General features: G+C 35.0%; 3 protein-coding genes across 7 annotated transcripts; 2 read left to right on the top strand and 1 right to left on the bottom strand.

Moving 5' to 3' along the window:
* The first annotated feature begins 343 nt into the window (after positions 1-343).
* LOC124303532 (enhancer of rudimentary homolog) lies at positions 344-1,559 on the top strand. The gene is made up of 3 exons (XM_046760823.1): positions 344-560; positions 994-1,081; positions 1,210-1,559. Exons 1-3 carry the CDS (start codon positions 558-560, stop codon positions 1,428-1,430), a joined length of 312 nt encoding a protein of 103 aa, XP_046616779.1. The 5' UTR covers positions 344-557; the 3' UTR covers positions 1,431-1,559.
* A 1,708-nt stretch (positions 1,560-3,267) lies between these two features.
* Positions 3,268-10,290, top strand: LOC124303526 (phospholipase DDHD1-like). 4 transcript variants are annotated; one of them, XM_046760816.1, is made up of 10 exons: positions 3,268-3,930; positions 4,803-5,117; positions 5,704-5,877; positions 6,708-6,836; positions 8,086-8,227; positions 8,516-8,622; positions 8,780-9,079; positions 9,350-9,502; positions 9,689-9,844; positions 9,943-10,290. In XM_046760816.1, exons 1-10 carry the CDS (start codon positions 3,855-3,857, stop codon positions 10,089-10,091), a joined length of 1,701 nt encoding a protein of 566 aa, XP_046616772.1. In that variant the 5' UTR covers positions 3,268-3,854; the 3' UTR covers positions 10,092-10,290. The 4 variants fall into 4 exon arrangements, with proteins under 4 accessions (XP_046616772.1, XP_046616770.1, XP_046616769.1 ...); XM_046760813.1 differs by having other exon boundaries at positions 3,269-3,930; positions 8,780-9,093; positions 9,217-9,502; XM_046760814.1 differs by lacking the exon at positions 6,708-6,836 and having other exon boundaries at positions 8,780-9,093; positions 9,217-9,502.
* A 2,061-nt stretch (positions 10,291-12,351) lies between these two features.
* Positions 12,352-15,858, bottom strand: LOC124303529 (28S ribosomal protein S22, mitochondrial). Of its 2 annotated transcripts, XR_006907929.1 has the most exons (4): positions 15,676-15,858; positions 14,867-15,339; positions 13,950-14,673; positions 12,352-13,879 (listed from the first exon to the last, which is right to left on the bottom strand). XR_006907929.1 is itself a non-coding variant. In XM_046760820.1 (3 exons), the coding sequence occupies exons 1-3, from the start codon at positions 15,818-15,820 to the stop codon at positions 14,215-14,217; spliced, it is 1,077 nt and encodes a 358-aa protein (XP_046616776.1). In that variant the 5' UTR covers positions 15,821-15,858; the 3' UTR covers positions 12,352-14,214. The 2 variants fall into 2 exon arrangements, 1 of the variants encoding a protein (XP_046616776.1); XM_046760820.1 differs by having other exon boundaries at positions 12,352-14,673.
* Positions 15,859-15,889: the final 31 nt, after the last annotated feature.

The following is a 15,889-nucleotide window of genomic DNA, read 5'->3' as shown; positions in this document are numbered from 1 at the left end:
GTTGGTTAATTCCTTAAAAAGCGATTGTAGCTATAAAATTTTGAATTTTTTGATGTACGTTTATAAAGTTATCGATACAGAAACGTATAGGTTACGAGGAGATTCTAAACGGCATATTACATGTATTACATTGCGAATATTTGTTAGATTTTCTCCACGCTATTGGTAGCAGATGTCATGTATCATCATTAACCGCGATGAATAGGAAAATATTACAGTAAACTAAGTGCAGAATGAGACCAAAAATATTAGCTCAAACTCCTCGAAAGCTAAAGAAATTAAAAAAAAATCGTTTTCAAACCACGGAATTCGTGATGAACAGTCAACAGCGAACGGCAGAACAGTGGAACCCGGACCGTTCCAATTCCAATACCTTTGTTCAATCGAATACTCTGGACCTGCAGTTTTGTGGTTATTTTTGCAAATCTCAACCCTGCGTTTTATTTCCATTATCAATTTTGTAAAACATTTGCTAACTATACAGCCAAAAACGTTTACGTCTCCACTTCGATCGCCACATCGCAGTTTTCACATCCAAACTGATTTGACTTGACAAAATGGTGAGTGACTACTCGTGTTCTGTCGGCTGAAGCGAAACGGGACGATCACGTTGTAGAATATTTCTTTTACGTTTAAATCGACTTATTCACGCGAAATTTTCTTTGTCAATGAAAAATTATCGATTATCATTAGAATCCTCATCGCAAAGAAAGTAATCAGTATGCCTGTGCGGCAATCTCTTCGAACAATAAATAATTACGGAAATGATGACAATGTTTGTTTATTCCTGCAGTAACAGCAGCCTGCAGCTGCTCAGTTGAACACGTTTACATTTTGCCAACAGCAAGAGGAGATTTTTATTTTGATATTCACGTAACACATTATTTACGTTAATCATTTTTCCACACTCACTTCTTGTCTAAATATACTTCCTATATCCATTACAGCATAATATGCCAGCATCGTTCATGAAGAAATTATTTTCATTTTCAGTCTCACACTATATTGCTTGTTCAGCCAGGAACCAGGCCTGAAACGAGGACATACTCGGATTATGAAAGTGTCAACGAGTGTATGGAAGGTAAAAAAAACTTATTTATTTTCAAAAAAATTAAATTCGTATTGCGATCCGCCATTATGTCTGACCATGATGAGCATATGAAATTCAACTGTTAATATGTGAATTAAATGAATAATTTTTATTTTTAGGTGTATGCAAAATCTATGAAGAGCATTTGAAGAGGCGAAATCCCAACACACCTACCATCACATATGACATCAGTCAATTATTTGACTTTGTTGATCAATTGACAGACTTGTCATGTTTGGTTTACCAAAAATCGACAAACACTTATGCCCCCTATAACAAGGATTGGATCAAAGAAAAAATATATGTGTTATTACGCCGAGCCGCTGGCCACAGCGAATAACCTTTGCCATTAAGTACACCTAAGAACGAGACCTTTATCTTCACGTATAAGCTAAGTTAATTCTAAGTACATTATTATAATATTGTCTATATTATTATTAACAATAAATGAGCAGTAAGAAAAACGAAATTATTATTCTTTTCAATTCCTGTATCATCATCAAATTAGCACTCTTTGTTGTTGCAAATCTTGGTAACTAATTTCCTGCAGAGAATTGAAAAGGGTTAGCTTTGTAATTTGCATATTCAAGTTTGTTAAAATTTCAAAATGGGTTGGAAACCGTCAGGTATCATCTTTCACAAGTTTAATTTCGTAGAATTGAGTTCACCATTCGAAGCCGTACCTTGATTTTGAATTGATTCTCGTGAGTAAAGAAACAAGCTTTGTACAAGGAAACTTTCGTTCATTGATAAATTATATTCGATGTCTAAGCGTATGTTATTCACCACTGATAAACTATTGTTGATTGTGAGATAGTACGGCATAAAATTCTTAGTATTCGAGGAAATCATGCATAATTCTTATCTACCAAGTATCATATGTGATAAAGATAATGTAACACACTGCCTGTCGTCCAATGTTTGGAGGAAACAATGGTCCTCCAGTTTTAATATTTATTAGTCTGTAACTGATGTTGACCAAACAACCAGAGAAAGAGAAATCCATAGATCATTGCACATAACTTATGTGACGAAGTACAGGAAATATGTTAGTTGTAGGCATAATTGGTACAAGTTTTTTTTTTACCTAGCTACCATACAGAAAGTGAATGTTCCGCGTCAGTTGCGTGCACTGAAAAACACAGAATAATTACACCTTGAGTAATATGTATTCATGATTTATACCACGCTTGAATAATTCGAATGATTTATTAACCGCAAGAAATTTTCATACATAATTTCCAAACGTAATAAAATTCCCGAGCCGGTTTTATATCCGTTGACCGAAATAGATTATACCCAATATCAATCTGTGTTTTAACGATTTCGGGGTAGAACGAGTATTGAGATTTTCAACTTTCGCGACACTATATCTTAAAGTCTATTGAGTAGATGGCTAGAGAACTTAGTAGTTAAGAAAGAATGCGATGACCTTGAATAAAAATGATGATCCTTTGGCACACGTGTATGCGTCCGAGAGACGCAGACACGTGGCCAATAGTCCACAGACTGCGCACCATCAAGTGTACGATGAATATTGAGACGAAATTACGTGCATGGTCGGTGCACGGTCGATTTTATATCTTATTATATACCTGTTGACACATATTTGTCAGTCTCCTCACCCTTTCAAATGCAGCGGCGACGCCGCGCGCAGGCTCTGCAGTCACCGTCGTTGCGGCATTATAAATTTTTTTCCCAGTAATTTGAAATTTCTATGATATTTTTGCTGTATTCAGCTCGTAACAATCAGTGCTTAGCAAAATGCAGATACAGCGGTGCGTCTTTATACTCCTCAATGCATCCTATACAGTGATCCTTTATCATATCACTTACTACGCAGCCTCTGATTCATCATTAGGTATTATATGTATATATATATACACGTTATATATACGTTGTATTCGATGTGTATCGTACACACGTCTTATCTTCCTCCTCGAAACTGAAACGTCCTGCGTGATGACACCCCCTCTTTCTTACAGCTGTTCATCTGTGTAACAGGGTCATGACAAGATTTGAAGTAAAGGATAAGAAATAAAGAAAATAATAACCATGGAACTGTATACAAAACATCGGTTGCATAACCGCATTAGGCAGGCGGAACACATATTATAGCAGTGGGGATGAAGGAACGTTTTTACCATCGACTAAAGCAGCTCTACGGAGCGTTAGAGTTCGAACCGAACCGACTGCCGACCGCTCTGGTGCTTTAGATAAGATAATTTTTTTCGCATTAGAAGTCAGTGGAAGTCTTGCGCCAGTGCGAAACGGTCGGATTTAGACCTGCGGCGTGGCTCGGCGTATCATAAAATAGTACATATTACACAGTCAGTCAGTCAGTCAGTCGGTCAGTCAGTCGGTCAGCAAGTCAGCCTGTACATAATATCTAGTGGCGTAAAAATAATTGAATAACACAATCGCTACACAGAGCGTTATATTCATACGGTATTATTTTCATTGCATCGAAATCTGATCTGTCATTAGAAGGAGACGCAGTCAATGGCGTAAAGGAAAAATCAACGTCCTGACAACATTGACAAGTAAAATTTCAGTACATACAACCTTTCATATCGCTGGACAAAGAAAAATCATATATGATAAAAAAATCTACGCTCGATTGAATCGTGTCTCGTGATCGGAGTGACATCATCGTTCTCGTATATTTTCCTCGGGCTTGAGATTCACAGAAAAGGCACACTCGTCACTCGACATTTTGACAGTTTGACAACGACGTTCACAGAGGCCAGCAAGGGGGTTTGAAATGTCTGAAAACCTGTTGAACGATGTTGATCCCCTGAGCGAAATACCCATGGAATCGGATTCACGGCCCACCGAAGGTACCGGAATCACGATTTTTTGTTATGTTTGAACACGTGTTTGTGCCCCGTCTTATTTCCGTATAATTTATTCACATTCCTTGTACGTAATTTTTCCACTCGAAAAATATGCACTATTCATTTAATACTCCAACGTATATCTCAGGAAAAAATTGCGCATTTTATCGTCGTGAATAAGTTATTTTCATTTCTTTTCTCATCCCGGAGTCACAAGGCCGTTTCTTGTTATACGTACGAACATAGTATATCTATCGTAGTATCTTATCTTCCAAATATTCAACTGCTAATTCGAAACTCAATTCTTACGAAAGAGCTACGTTACAAATGCGTAAGAAAAATCCATGGTACAAGTTCAATTATTGCCTCAAGCTAACGCCGCTCGTTATCTAAAGAAACTGTGAACCCGTCGATATTAATAATGCAATCCCCTAGGAAAGTATCGACAATATTTCCATTGTCTCGATATCCAAGAATTATCCATTTTTCCTAGGATGTTAGAAATTTTATTTTAGATTACCACAACTCTTCATTGTTCAGCTCAGTAAAAGCCTTTAAAAAATAATTTTTTCTCGCCAACGAACTGAATATGCAAATATAGATAACGTACAAGATAACAATAGGTTGCCTTCATTCTCTGTATACTTATACATGGAAACAATATGGAAAGGAGATGTAAAACATGAAACACCTGGCTAGAAATGAACAATATCCACTTCGTTACATGCATAACTTGGCAATATTTTTTACCAACGGATGAAATTTTGTGCCATGAAGTATGCGAGTGTGAATAAATTATGACGTCAGCACTAGTCTGAGTAATAATAATAGTGTTTTTGCATGCATTATTCTTTTTCTTTCATGTCTCTCCAAAGAGCTGCAAGACAGTTTGTCCCAACACAATGGAATAGAAGAAAATTCAGACATCGAAGTAAACGAATTAGAATATGCAGAGCCTCTGCCCCCAGAAAAAGTCAGATGGTTTTATAAAGAGGGAGTGGACAAGAGATGGGTTGAATTTTGTGGATACGACAGTCTTAGAATTGAAAATGTTTGGAGACGTCGAAAGAGCGGCGCAAATGAACACAACAATCTTACCGCTGATGGGCATATGGAAAGAGTTGTTGTCAGAGGTGGAATGTATGATGTAGAAATAGACAATATGCGATGCGTCTCAATTTACTGGCCAGGTAGGCTTATAATGTCGAATGTAAGACTTGGATATCAAGTAGTAAATAAACTTGGCAAACACAGATTAATTTTTCTAATTAGCTTTCTTTTGTAATCACTTTGACTAATATGCAATTTATCGTGGCCTAGAAAAAAATCAAGAGTTACTTATGTGTATTAATACATAATGTGCACTAATGAATAACAAATGATTTTGAATTCAGTCCTATCGTCACACATGAGTGTCTACAGATTACTTTGTCCTTGAGGCCAATATGGCTAATTTTCTCCAACAACATCTACAATTGCTTGCCAGAAGTACATGATATATGTGATCTTGCTAGAATAAGTGTAATTTCAACATCTACTGGGGTCGTGTTGTACACTTTTTAGTAATTGACCCTTATGTGAGAAAATTTAACAGCTTTAGACTTTTGTAGTAAGATTTCTTTACCGAATGATTTTATCAGATTTTCACAGCAAAAAGTTTCAGTACTCATATTGTTCTGTTCATATTTTGGCAGTTGGAAAATTTATGAAAAATTGTATAAGTCTGGTACAAAACATTTTTCGGTTAATACCATTGTGTTATCTACTTTGTTGAAGGCGAAGAATGGGAAATAATGAGGGGTACTTGGTTTTATGATGGCAGTTGGATACCGCTGGAACCGGATCCCTCGCGGGCTATAGAAGAAACACATCTTACGTTGTTTCAAAAATCGTCTCCCACCCAATCTAGTTCAACGTCAGCAGCCAGCACCCCGTCACATTCTTACAAAGGTACCTCAGCCTTTCATTTTCTCTTTCTCTTGAATGTTATTTTGTTACCAATCTCAAGTGTCTACACTTACTGATCTTGAAACTTTTGCAAACGATTTCGTTCATCCTCTTCTGTTATCGTGCTCATGATAACTTCCAATGTTATTACACAGAGGTATAATATATGTACGTATATATTCATAAATATGTATAATATATACGTGACAGTTTGAAATTCAACAGTTTGGACCATGATTTGTTAGTTTTGGCAGGCATCTGCATTATGCCTAATGCGTCATTGCGAAACCTGGAATATGCTTAAATGTGTCAAATAAGTGCATTAATTGATAAAAAGTAAATGGCTATCAGTGTTATTTACAAGAAAACTATACATAAGGCGCATAGCAAACTTACTTTCTTGAGAAAAACTCTATTTTTGGGAAGTTGAATGAATTTTCTTATTTCCTAAATTCATACTTGTTAATTCTTTGCTTCACATCAACCCAATAGCATTACATGACATCTAGATAATAGAGCAATTTGAAACAGCGGGACGTAACTTGAGTATTACATAAACAATTGAAAAACTGTTTCCCACAATAACAGATTGAAAATTCTGTTTTAATGTACTATTGTGGAAAACACAATATCTGCACCTTCTATACTTTATTGATGCTCAAAATATTTGTATTTTATACAATTTGAAAGAATATCTGGGTAGACTTGCCTGTGTTATAAAAATAATTAAAAAGTTTTGATCAGTTAATAATTGTTAGCACACATGTATTATCCAGATATTAACGACTTCAGAATTTATAGCTAATAGTGTCACCTGATTGCTTTCATTTTAGTTCTTCATACAAAAAACTTTCCCGAATTCCATGTGGATTGGCATGCAGTAGATGATGTAGCTCTCTACAGTGAAAATACACCAAGCAAATTAATGCGTAGCGTAACACTGAAATTGGGATTCACCAAAAGTAAGTTAAAATTATCTTTGCTGGTAACTATTATCTATAGAATACAGCGTTTGCTTTTCAATTAATTTTTGATTTTGCTATCAAGTGGTAATCCGAGATTTTTATCTATGCACAATAAGTTTCAATTTCAATTAGCATAATTTGTACATAGGAAAATCAATATTTGTATGTTTCTGTGAACGCTTATTAAAAAATCATTAGAAATAAGTGGAAAAGGAATAATGATTTCAAATCGTTGTATTTGATATGTTTGGTTGAGCATGCTAGTCAAATTGCCAAATCTATTAATAGAAGAGTTTAAATCAACAAATTGTTTTACTTTTTTGGCTGCAGATCATGTAATATTTATAATGTGGCGTATTCACGAATCACAAGCATGATACCCACGTTTATTTTTGCTTCAGTATATTCATCTATAATACATTTATGATCTCCACAATTCCAATTTCATCACGCTACTGAAATCATTCAGTCTTTATTTTCTAACTTTGAATTTAGATTCATTTCAATATTTCCATTCATAGCTACTGCAACTTTGCATTTTGTGTCATGACATCCAGAGCTATTAATCCTGACTCTATCATGGCTTTTTATTAGAGAAGGCTTAGAGTAACTTAACTGTACTGAGTTTACGTTTTCAATTTCATTGATAAAATCATTCAGCCCGAAACACCAATTATAGATTTCCGAAGTAATAATGGTACACCTTGAGACATCCGACCATTATAACAACATTTTGTGACGCAGGATAAGTATCTCATTTTTATGCTACCAGACCCAATTTTCAATTTACCGCAGCGTGCCAACTTTTATTATCTCTGGCATTGGTGTCGGAACAGTGTCAATGAATTGAAATATTACTACTTAAATTTCTGGCGTGGCGAGCAATATGTACGCTCACTGCACGAATTACTACAATACAAAGTCTTTTTCGTTAAATATATATGTAGTGCTTTGCAACCTATGTTGATTTCTGTATTCGTAATATCTAAATTCCAAGTAAAGAACGCGGCCCGAGTTTGCCTATTGGATATAAATTGTAGTGATGAATTCCACGTTTAACATGATGCAATATTTATTTCAGAGTTTCTCGGAAATGTTCGAGCGAAATTAGTTAGCACAATACATCGCCGTTGTTACAGGCCATCGTTACCCCAAGGAAAACCCATCTATCGAAAAGGCCCCACTGGTATACGGAATGTTAATGACATTAACATCGTTTAATTGTTTCATTTGACGTTTGTTACAGCGACGGGATATCGCCTAAGGAGAGGATACAAACATCCTGCGGTTATGGACGATAAACCACACGACATCGATCACTTGGTTTTTGTCGTTCATGGTATCGGACAGAAGAGAGACACTGGAAAGATTATTCGTAACACAACATCGTGTGTGTCTATGTTTTTGCTAATAGTCCCTAAGGCAATTGGACAGAGAGAATATTTGAATTATCATTCCTGTGATTTGTCATTGTGCTCACCGTTCTTCAGAAATACTTGAGATGATACAAAGCCACAGAAATTTCTGATATGCACCCATAATTAGATCAGTATTGGTTACATAACGTTCTTGTAAGGTTTTAACAGACTCAAATATCTTTTAGTAGACCTACATTAATTGCCTTTAGGGACAGAATGTATAGTCGTTGCATATTTCATATGTGTTATATTACGTAGTTTCAGAGAATGTGTTGATTGGTTAAAACAAAAGTATTTTCCAACTTTGACTCACCGTGCAGAATTTTTTCCTGTTGAATGGAGATCTTCGCTTAAACTTGATGGAGGTGAGCCTCAAATTTCCAAAAATAAGTCATACATGAAATAATCGAGACACTAATTCCGAGTTGAAAATAGGATTGACTTGAATGACATCTGAACTCAATTTAATTTTTTAGTAAGGAACAATTATTTCACCACAGATTTTCTATCTCACCCTCACAGATATCGTGGATGCTATAACACCTTACAGTGTTCTGAGTATTCGTCATTTACTGAATACATCGGCGATGGACATTCTCTATTATACAAGTCCATTGTACGGCGGAGAGGTCAGAGCTGGTCTTCAAAAAGAGCTCAACAGACTTTACTTCATGTTCGCTAGTCGCCATCCAAATTGGAAAGGGAAAGTATCCATATTAGCTCACTCCCTGGGTTGTGTAATCGTCTACGACATTGTCACAGGATGGATGGGCCCTGACAATAGACCTTCGTCACCAGCATCACCCGAAGTTTCGCCAGAAGGTCTGCAATTTCCTGTAAGTTGACAAATCCAATGTTTGACAAAAACATTTGGTTTAAATTGATTGAAAACTGAATTGTCAACAATCTTACATATTTTTGCTCTTTAATGTGCTAATTATCTCTTGTTCTTTTCACAGATTGAGAACCTCTTTTGTCTGGGTTCTCCGCTATCGGTATTCCTAGCTTTGCGCACCCGTGCTCCATCCAACAGAATTGGTGTAATGCCACAAGATTTGTGCAAGCGATTCTATAACATTTTTCATTGGTCAGATCCAGTAGCTTATCGAATGGAGCCATTATTAGAAAGGGGATACAGTAGAGTAGAACCTGTGCTGATACCCCCGTACGGTGGGGTCGATGGCCAACCGTGCGAACAGTCACCCTCCTCGACGAATGCAGTTGATCCAAATTTACCATCTGCAGGTATGTTTTCCACACCAACACTTTTTATGTTGAATGAAACATTTCTTTTCAAATGTATAGAATTGTTCAAGATATCATACGAATCAATTTCAACATGCATTCATCCTTGGATTTACAAAAACAAAATAATCATACATTTCAACTGAACATTTCAATCTGATAAATCATGGTCAATTTTCAACTTAGAGAGCGAAGAAAGAGACGAAAGCCCAGGAGATATGCCAAGTCGTAATGCAGACAAAGGCTGGAGTCTCTGGGGCTTGGTGAGAGGTGGGTGGAGCACGAAAGATGGCACATCCTTGTCTACACCAGATATGAATCCACCATTTCATCCTGATCAAGGTAAGGACTAGGTAGATAAGATAAGGTAAGGTAAGGTAAGGAGTAGTTTTGTTGATCAAGTTTTATGCATTTAATAATTTGATTTCTCTTTCCGTCAGAACTGAAGCCTAGATTGGATTACGTCTTACGGGCTGTTGGTTTGGGGCGAAATTACCTTTATACAGTTACAGCTCACACTGCCTATTGGAGCAACTATGACGTAGCCTATTTTGTACTGACTAAACTTTTCCCTGCACTGGAGACATGATGTTGGCTTTTATTTTTTTTATTTGGGCCGTTTTTCGACCCTGTTGAACTCCACTAGTCCACCACAGGCCTTCCAGGTTTGAGCTTGTTAAAAGGCCTGCCACCAAAAATAATCTGTGATAACGGAAAAATGATACAATAACATAATAAAAAAAAAAAACATTTATGGAATAAAAATAAATCGGAAACAGGATCGAGAAGATGAAGAAGAGGAAGAAGAAGGTGAAAAACAAACTAGGTGTACAATTCTGAATAATTTGCTCGGTCGAAGGCTAAATCCAAGCGTTTCACTCTTCGGGATCAGATACAAAGTTTTACAGTATTGTACAGAAATATACAGTTGACGTGAAAATAGGTATCAATAGAGAATATCAGTCTTTCGTACAAGAGTGAACAGTAAATTCTCATTTACTACGTGTCTACCACATTAAATAGGAACATATCAATAAATTGTATTAAAACAGTCCAGGATCACCTATTTGTTGAACTACCGTCGTTATTTGTGGATTCTTGCAGTAGAATCTCGATTATCCGAAGGTCCAAAATTTTGGAATACATAACCATGCATTAACGATATTTTGAGTAATTTCGCACGTGAAAGCTAATAGAATAATGTGTCGTGTGTTAACCCTCTGTTGCACGGTGGTAAACACGTATGTACCACCTATATTCCATGGCTTCTATTTCAGATTGGTGATCAGCGACCTAAAAAACCCCCGGAACGCGTCTTAAACATAAAAAATATGGCTTACATAAATGTGTGCAACGAAGGGTTAAAGGCGACACATTATATGTATAAAAGTATTAAAATTATACGTGCGTTTTATTTCCAATATTTTTTAGCATTTGTATCATTTCGTCTAACACAACTGTTCCATTCTCCGAACTTTCACTGATTCGAACTAGGCCGGATGCCAATTTGATTTGGATAATCATCGTCTACTCTATTAAAACTATATTACTTACAATCAATCCAAAATTTTCAATTTTAGACATTCAAACTGCCTAAAGGTTTATTAAAGTGTATCTGTACGGAAAAATCGTATCTATTCTTATAGTTAAAATGTATTTTTTAGGTCTTTGCTTGTCAAATGTGGTCATAGTCAAGCTTTGTGTAAGAGATGAACTTTAATATTTTTCATTATATAGTTTTCATAAATTGGAAATACTCCGTGAGATTGGAAAAGGTGTCTATAAATAGATTATAAATCGTACATGCCAGTCACGATAAAATTTTAATAGTAATTGGGATTACATTAGTGTGTTATTTTTCAGTTCAATTGATCGACGAATCAATCACTGTTGCGAAGTTGAGTATCAGTGAACTACGTGAACTACAGTACAATGTTCGAACAGTAAAGAGATTTCGATAGTGCCGTACCAAAATTTTTTTTGTATATGATATCAAGATATTTACCATGTAAAATTAACTGTTTTTACAGAATTTGATACCTATCTAGAGAATATTAGTAAAAAAATTTGGGATTTTCATTATTAACCGAACACAGGCCTGTTATTTTAAGTCTGATAATGTTATCAAATGTTGCTTGTATTGTGCTAAGCTTTTTAGACGGTTGTTTAAATTAATATCTCCGTTATTTCTTGTACGAACAAAAGAACAATGATCAACAATGTTGCCGTTAAATACTCATCGAATAAATAATGAATTCTAATTTTCTAACACCGTTTAACAGAAATCAGTGGAACAGGGTACATTGAGTCGTAAATAATTAAAATAATTAAAAAAAAGTGAACTAAAAATAAATGTGTAAAACGCGTAAAATGACGCTAGTACTATAGGTTTTGTGGGATCTTGAAATAGTGAATGCGAATGAACTGGGACAAGAAAAAAAAAATTCCGTAAGATCTACTATTAGGGAAAGGAGAGAAGGAAACATACATTTGTATAAAATCATCATGAGAGTATTGATTTAAAATTAGGCGATGCAGGATTATTTATATCAGCCTAATTCAAGTTTACGTAAATGAATATTTGATCTTTGGTTTATCCTATCCACAATAAAATGCTCTCATACCTATGATGAATTTTTACGTTCTGGTGAAAGGATAATATAGAAGATTGTCAACTATACTTAATCGTAGACATGATATTTTCAGGCAAGCAAGTATATCTGCTTGTGTATGTGTCGATTGAAATACATACTTGATTATTTTATAGTGTTCTTCAAACTGATGTCGCATGCCGTATGGGTAAAAATTACTGTACAAGGTAGAAGTTTCTGTTTCTTGAATATTTTTTAAAAATCCCATATACATGCTTAAGACTCGATACCAAGGTCGAAGTGATGTGATGAATGTCGTGAAATTTTCATCACATTATTTTCTTCAAATCGATCACTAAGAAACGATAAACTTCTAGGAAAATATATGTAGATATTTAAAAAACTGTCTGTAATATAAGCTTACAACCTTGACACAGCATCACAATGCTAATTCAGCTTTTGTCAAGTGACGTACATTGTTAAAAATTTTATACTTTATAATAATTTATACATGCAGCGATAATGTAGATGATAGAAACTTTGTTGCCGAATTACACACATATTATACAGTTTATCATCACTGAATATTCATTTTGAAACTGGTAGAGATAGTTTGTGACTTTAGCGTCATATTATAATGATAATCGCGTGTACTGTTTGAAGCAGAATTCCTATCAGCAAAACAATGTTGACTAATTCGTAGTAAAATTTACAATTTAATGCATCCATTTTTATAATGTAACACACCATATGTTTTGTTACTTTGTACTAATACTGGTCAAGTTTGTCATCTCTTGTAATAGTTTACTGTATATTGATGAATTCTAATCAATTTTTACGCTAGATTTTTACAACTTAATACACCAATTTGAAGACTACGTGAATTTGAAGACTGCTATAATAAGCGAAACACTCATGTTCACAAATGTTCGACAGAGTGCAAAGTTTATGTGTACAAATATAGATTTTTAAATGAATGTAGTAGAGTCCACAACATTTATTGTTGAAATAATCAATCTCTCTTATGCTTTGCTTAAAAAGAGAGTTATAAATGCTTGATCACGTATCATGGCATAACATCCTATGAAGTTGGAAAGTAAATATTTTACAAATTAGCAAAGCCTTCGTAGTTAATGACTAAACTATTATCGGATACTTTCGTTTTTTCAAACTATCCGTAATGATATATTGTAGAATGTTTTAAATCCAAGAGAACAAATAAATGATTCGACTTGGACATTCATCTACTTGGATGCATGTGCACAGATTGAATTTATTGTTAGAGTTAATAAAATCACGTGGAACCACCATCAAATCGTATACATAATCAATGTCATATCTATTTTCAAAACTCTCCTTGCTTGATTTTTGATGATTATCTTCTCATGCTAAAAGGTAATCGTGTTATTCCAACAAGCTTTAGCCAATTAATTGCTAAAACATGCCCATCAGATCAGGTCGAAAATTGTTTGAAAGTTTAGTACACATTGACTAATAAAGTGTCTTTAGTACCTACATTTAGTGTGATTGCATTAACATCACAGGCAGAAAAAATTTTTACAAATTAAGTATTAGGATGTCATGACATATTATAATATAAATAAGTATAGTCGAAAAATTATTTTCATTTTGCAGTTTGAATACAAACGTTGTTACTACTGACTACTGTCGTTATTATTATAGCAAACAGCAGCTACTCCCATCATTTGGTAATTCATCCTAAACCATCGGAGTTTTGAGGTCCACATCCCAAATAGGTCAAGAGCATGGACTTGGAAATTCTAAGCTGTGAATTTTCCCAATATTGCATTAAACCGAATTTTTATCAGCCTTAAAAAATGTTTATGGTAGCAAACCATGTCGTTTTTTACAATGATTAGAGCGAGGTAATCCTAGAATATTTTCTAAATACTGGGAGCTGCCTCAATTGCAGGCGGCTTCCTATTTTTTGCCCCCATCTGAAAATATATGAAACGAGTCATTAATTACTGCAAAAATTTCTGGCATGTGGGAGTAATGAGTCAAAAATAATTTGGAAATATTTGTATTGGTGAATAATTAGCTGTTTTTCCTTTGATATACTTTATTACTCTAAAATTATGATATTACAATGTACACATTTCAATCGCTACCATGGGCTCTCTTAATGCCTTCGTTGACTTCAAGCTTGGCATTTTCTAGATTAACGTATGATTTTATCGCTAGGTCTAATGTATTTCTATTATTTGAGTCATTATCAACAAAACTTTGAATGAACTTCAATTCATCGCCTTCAAATTTGGTCTCTGCTGATTTAGCCGTAGGATGAATTTTATGATATAACTGTATTAGTAAGACAGCATCGTCCAATCTCGAAGTCTGAATGTTCTCCAGAATCAAATTATCGATATTTCCTTTCCAAGCCAAATGGAACGCAAGGGGACCAAAGTGTCTGGTTGACCTCAAATCATTGAAGTGCTTCATGTTATTTACGTAAGAATAAACCGTCTCGGTTACCCTATGATACTCTGGGTCATTAGGCTCAAACTGTACACAGGCAAGATCCAAAATGAACTCATATTCCGCGCGCTCAAGTAAATCCTGCAGATAGAAAAATATGAAATAATTAAGTCGTAGGTTATTAATAATAAGCAAGGAATATCATTGTATTCATTATTCGACATGAGGTGCCAATCACTTTGGCAAGAAAATAACTGCTCAGAACTGCACTGAATATAGAATTTCAACAATTTTTAGAAAATATTTCTGCAGGATATAGAATTTATACTCTCACCATTAAATACTCTTCTTGAAATAATTTAGGCGCATCAACTTCCCGTCCTTCTAGGGGAAAATAGATTTGATTCATTCTGTGCCTCTCTCTAGCATCTGCACTTCTCAAAATCCCATCTGGATCTCTGACTACAATAAATCTGTCCACATTGGAAATGCCATAAGTTATGTCTGTGAAAACGAATTTTGCTGTATCGTGTTTTTGGAGAGCATGATCATTCGATAATATGTTTGGAGTATCGTTAATCTTCTTCACAACTGGTGGCATTTGAAGACGCAGATCTGCTTTTGCTTTTGCCTCATTTAATGCTGCTTCCAATTCATCATCAGTCATAAACTTATAGACTGGAGGCTCCAGCTTTTCACCATCTTTTCGGTGACGATAAACTCTTTTCAGGTCCACTTTGGTCAATGTTTTAAGCAAATCCTGTACCTCCTTGTTGAAAAACAACGGTGCCGGGTCTCGATCATTTTCTAAACATTTATTATAGAAATAAAGCAATGTATTGTTGCGATACTGCAAAATCTGAACAAAACAAAGCTCAATAGCGGATATCCAAAAGTGGCATTTCTAAAGCTCACATCTAACACCTTGATAAAATCAGTTGAAGATCAAATAAACCAAATGAATAAAATATCGATACTGGTATTATTGCTTAAAAAATGATACACAAATATGCTTTTCTGATTGAATTTTTAGTCAATCCTAGTCCTTGATCAGTTAAGTACTGGAAATACCTAAGTCTTTTCGTCTGAAAGATAACCTATAAGCTCTGAATACGTTTGTAGAGACTTAGTAATTAGACTTACCGATTTCGGAAGGTCTTGAGCTGAAGACTCGGTACTTGATTAGCACGGCGGTATTACGTGATGGATTTAGTAATAATCCACTCAAATTAGAGAAGAACGTGTTGTTTTTAAGCACTCTTGCTACCCGTATACCGGTGCACGCCATTTTCCCCAATTTTCCCGTGCAGTATGCTTTAACTCGTAGGCTATAACAGTCCCCATGTTACCAACAAGC

The sequence above is a fragment of the Neodiprion virginianus genome, chromosome 4 (assembly GCF_021901495.1).
Source record: "Neodiprion virginianus isolate iyNeoVirg1 chromosome 4, iyNeoVirg1.1, whole genome shotgun sequence".
Lineage (NCBI taxonomy): Eukaryota > Metazoa > Arthropoda > Insecta > Hymenoptera > Diprionidae > Neodiprion > Neodiprion virginianus.
This window is presented reverse-complemented; position numbering and strand designations above follow the sequence as displayed.

Bases quoted from the DNA above. Each gene is read 5' to 3' on its own strand.
- LOC124303532 (XM_046760823.1), top strand. The intron at 1,082-1,209 runs GTAAAAAAAACT...TTTTATTTTTAG, and splicing joins TGTCAACGAGTGTATGGAAG to GTGTATGCAAAATCTATGAA.
- LOC124303526 (XM_046760813.1), top strand. From the start codon at position 3,855: ATGTCTGAAAACCTGTTGAACGATGTTGATCCCCTGAGCGAAATACCC. The intron at 5,118-5,703 runs GTAGGCTTATAA...ACTTTGTTGAAG, and splicing joins CGTCTCAATTTACTGGCCAG to GCGAAGAATGGGAAATAATG. The intron at 9,094-9,216 runs GTAAGTTGACAA...TTCTTTTCACAG, and splicing joins CAGAAGGTCTGCAATTTCCT to ATTGAGAACCTCTTTTGTCT.
- LOC124303529 (XM_046760820.1), bottom strand. From the start codon at position 15,820: ATGGCGTGCACCGGTATACGGGTAGCAAGAGTGCTTAAAAACAACACG. The intron at 15,340-15,675 runs GTAAGTCTAATT...ATAAATGTTTAG, and splicing joins CTCAAGACCTTCCGAAATCG to AAAATGATCGAGACCCGGCA. The intron at 14,674-14,866 runs GTGAGAGTATAA...TTCTATCTGCAG, and splicing joins TTCAAGAAGAGTATTTAATG to GATTTACTTGAGCGCGCGGA.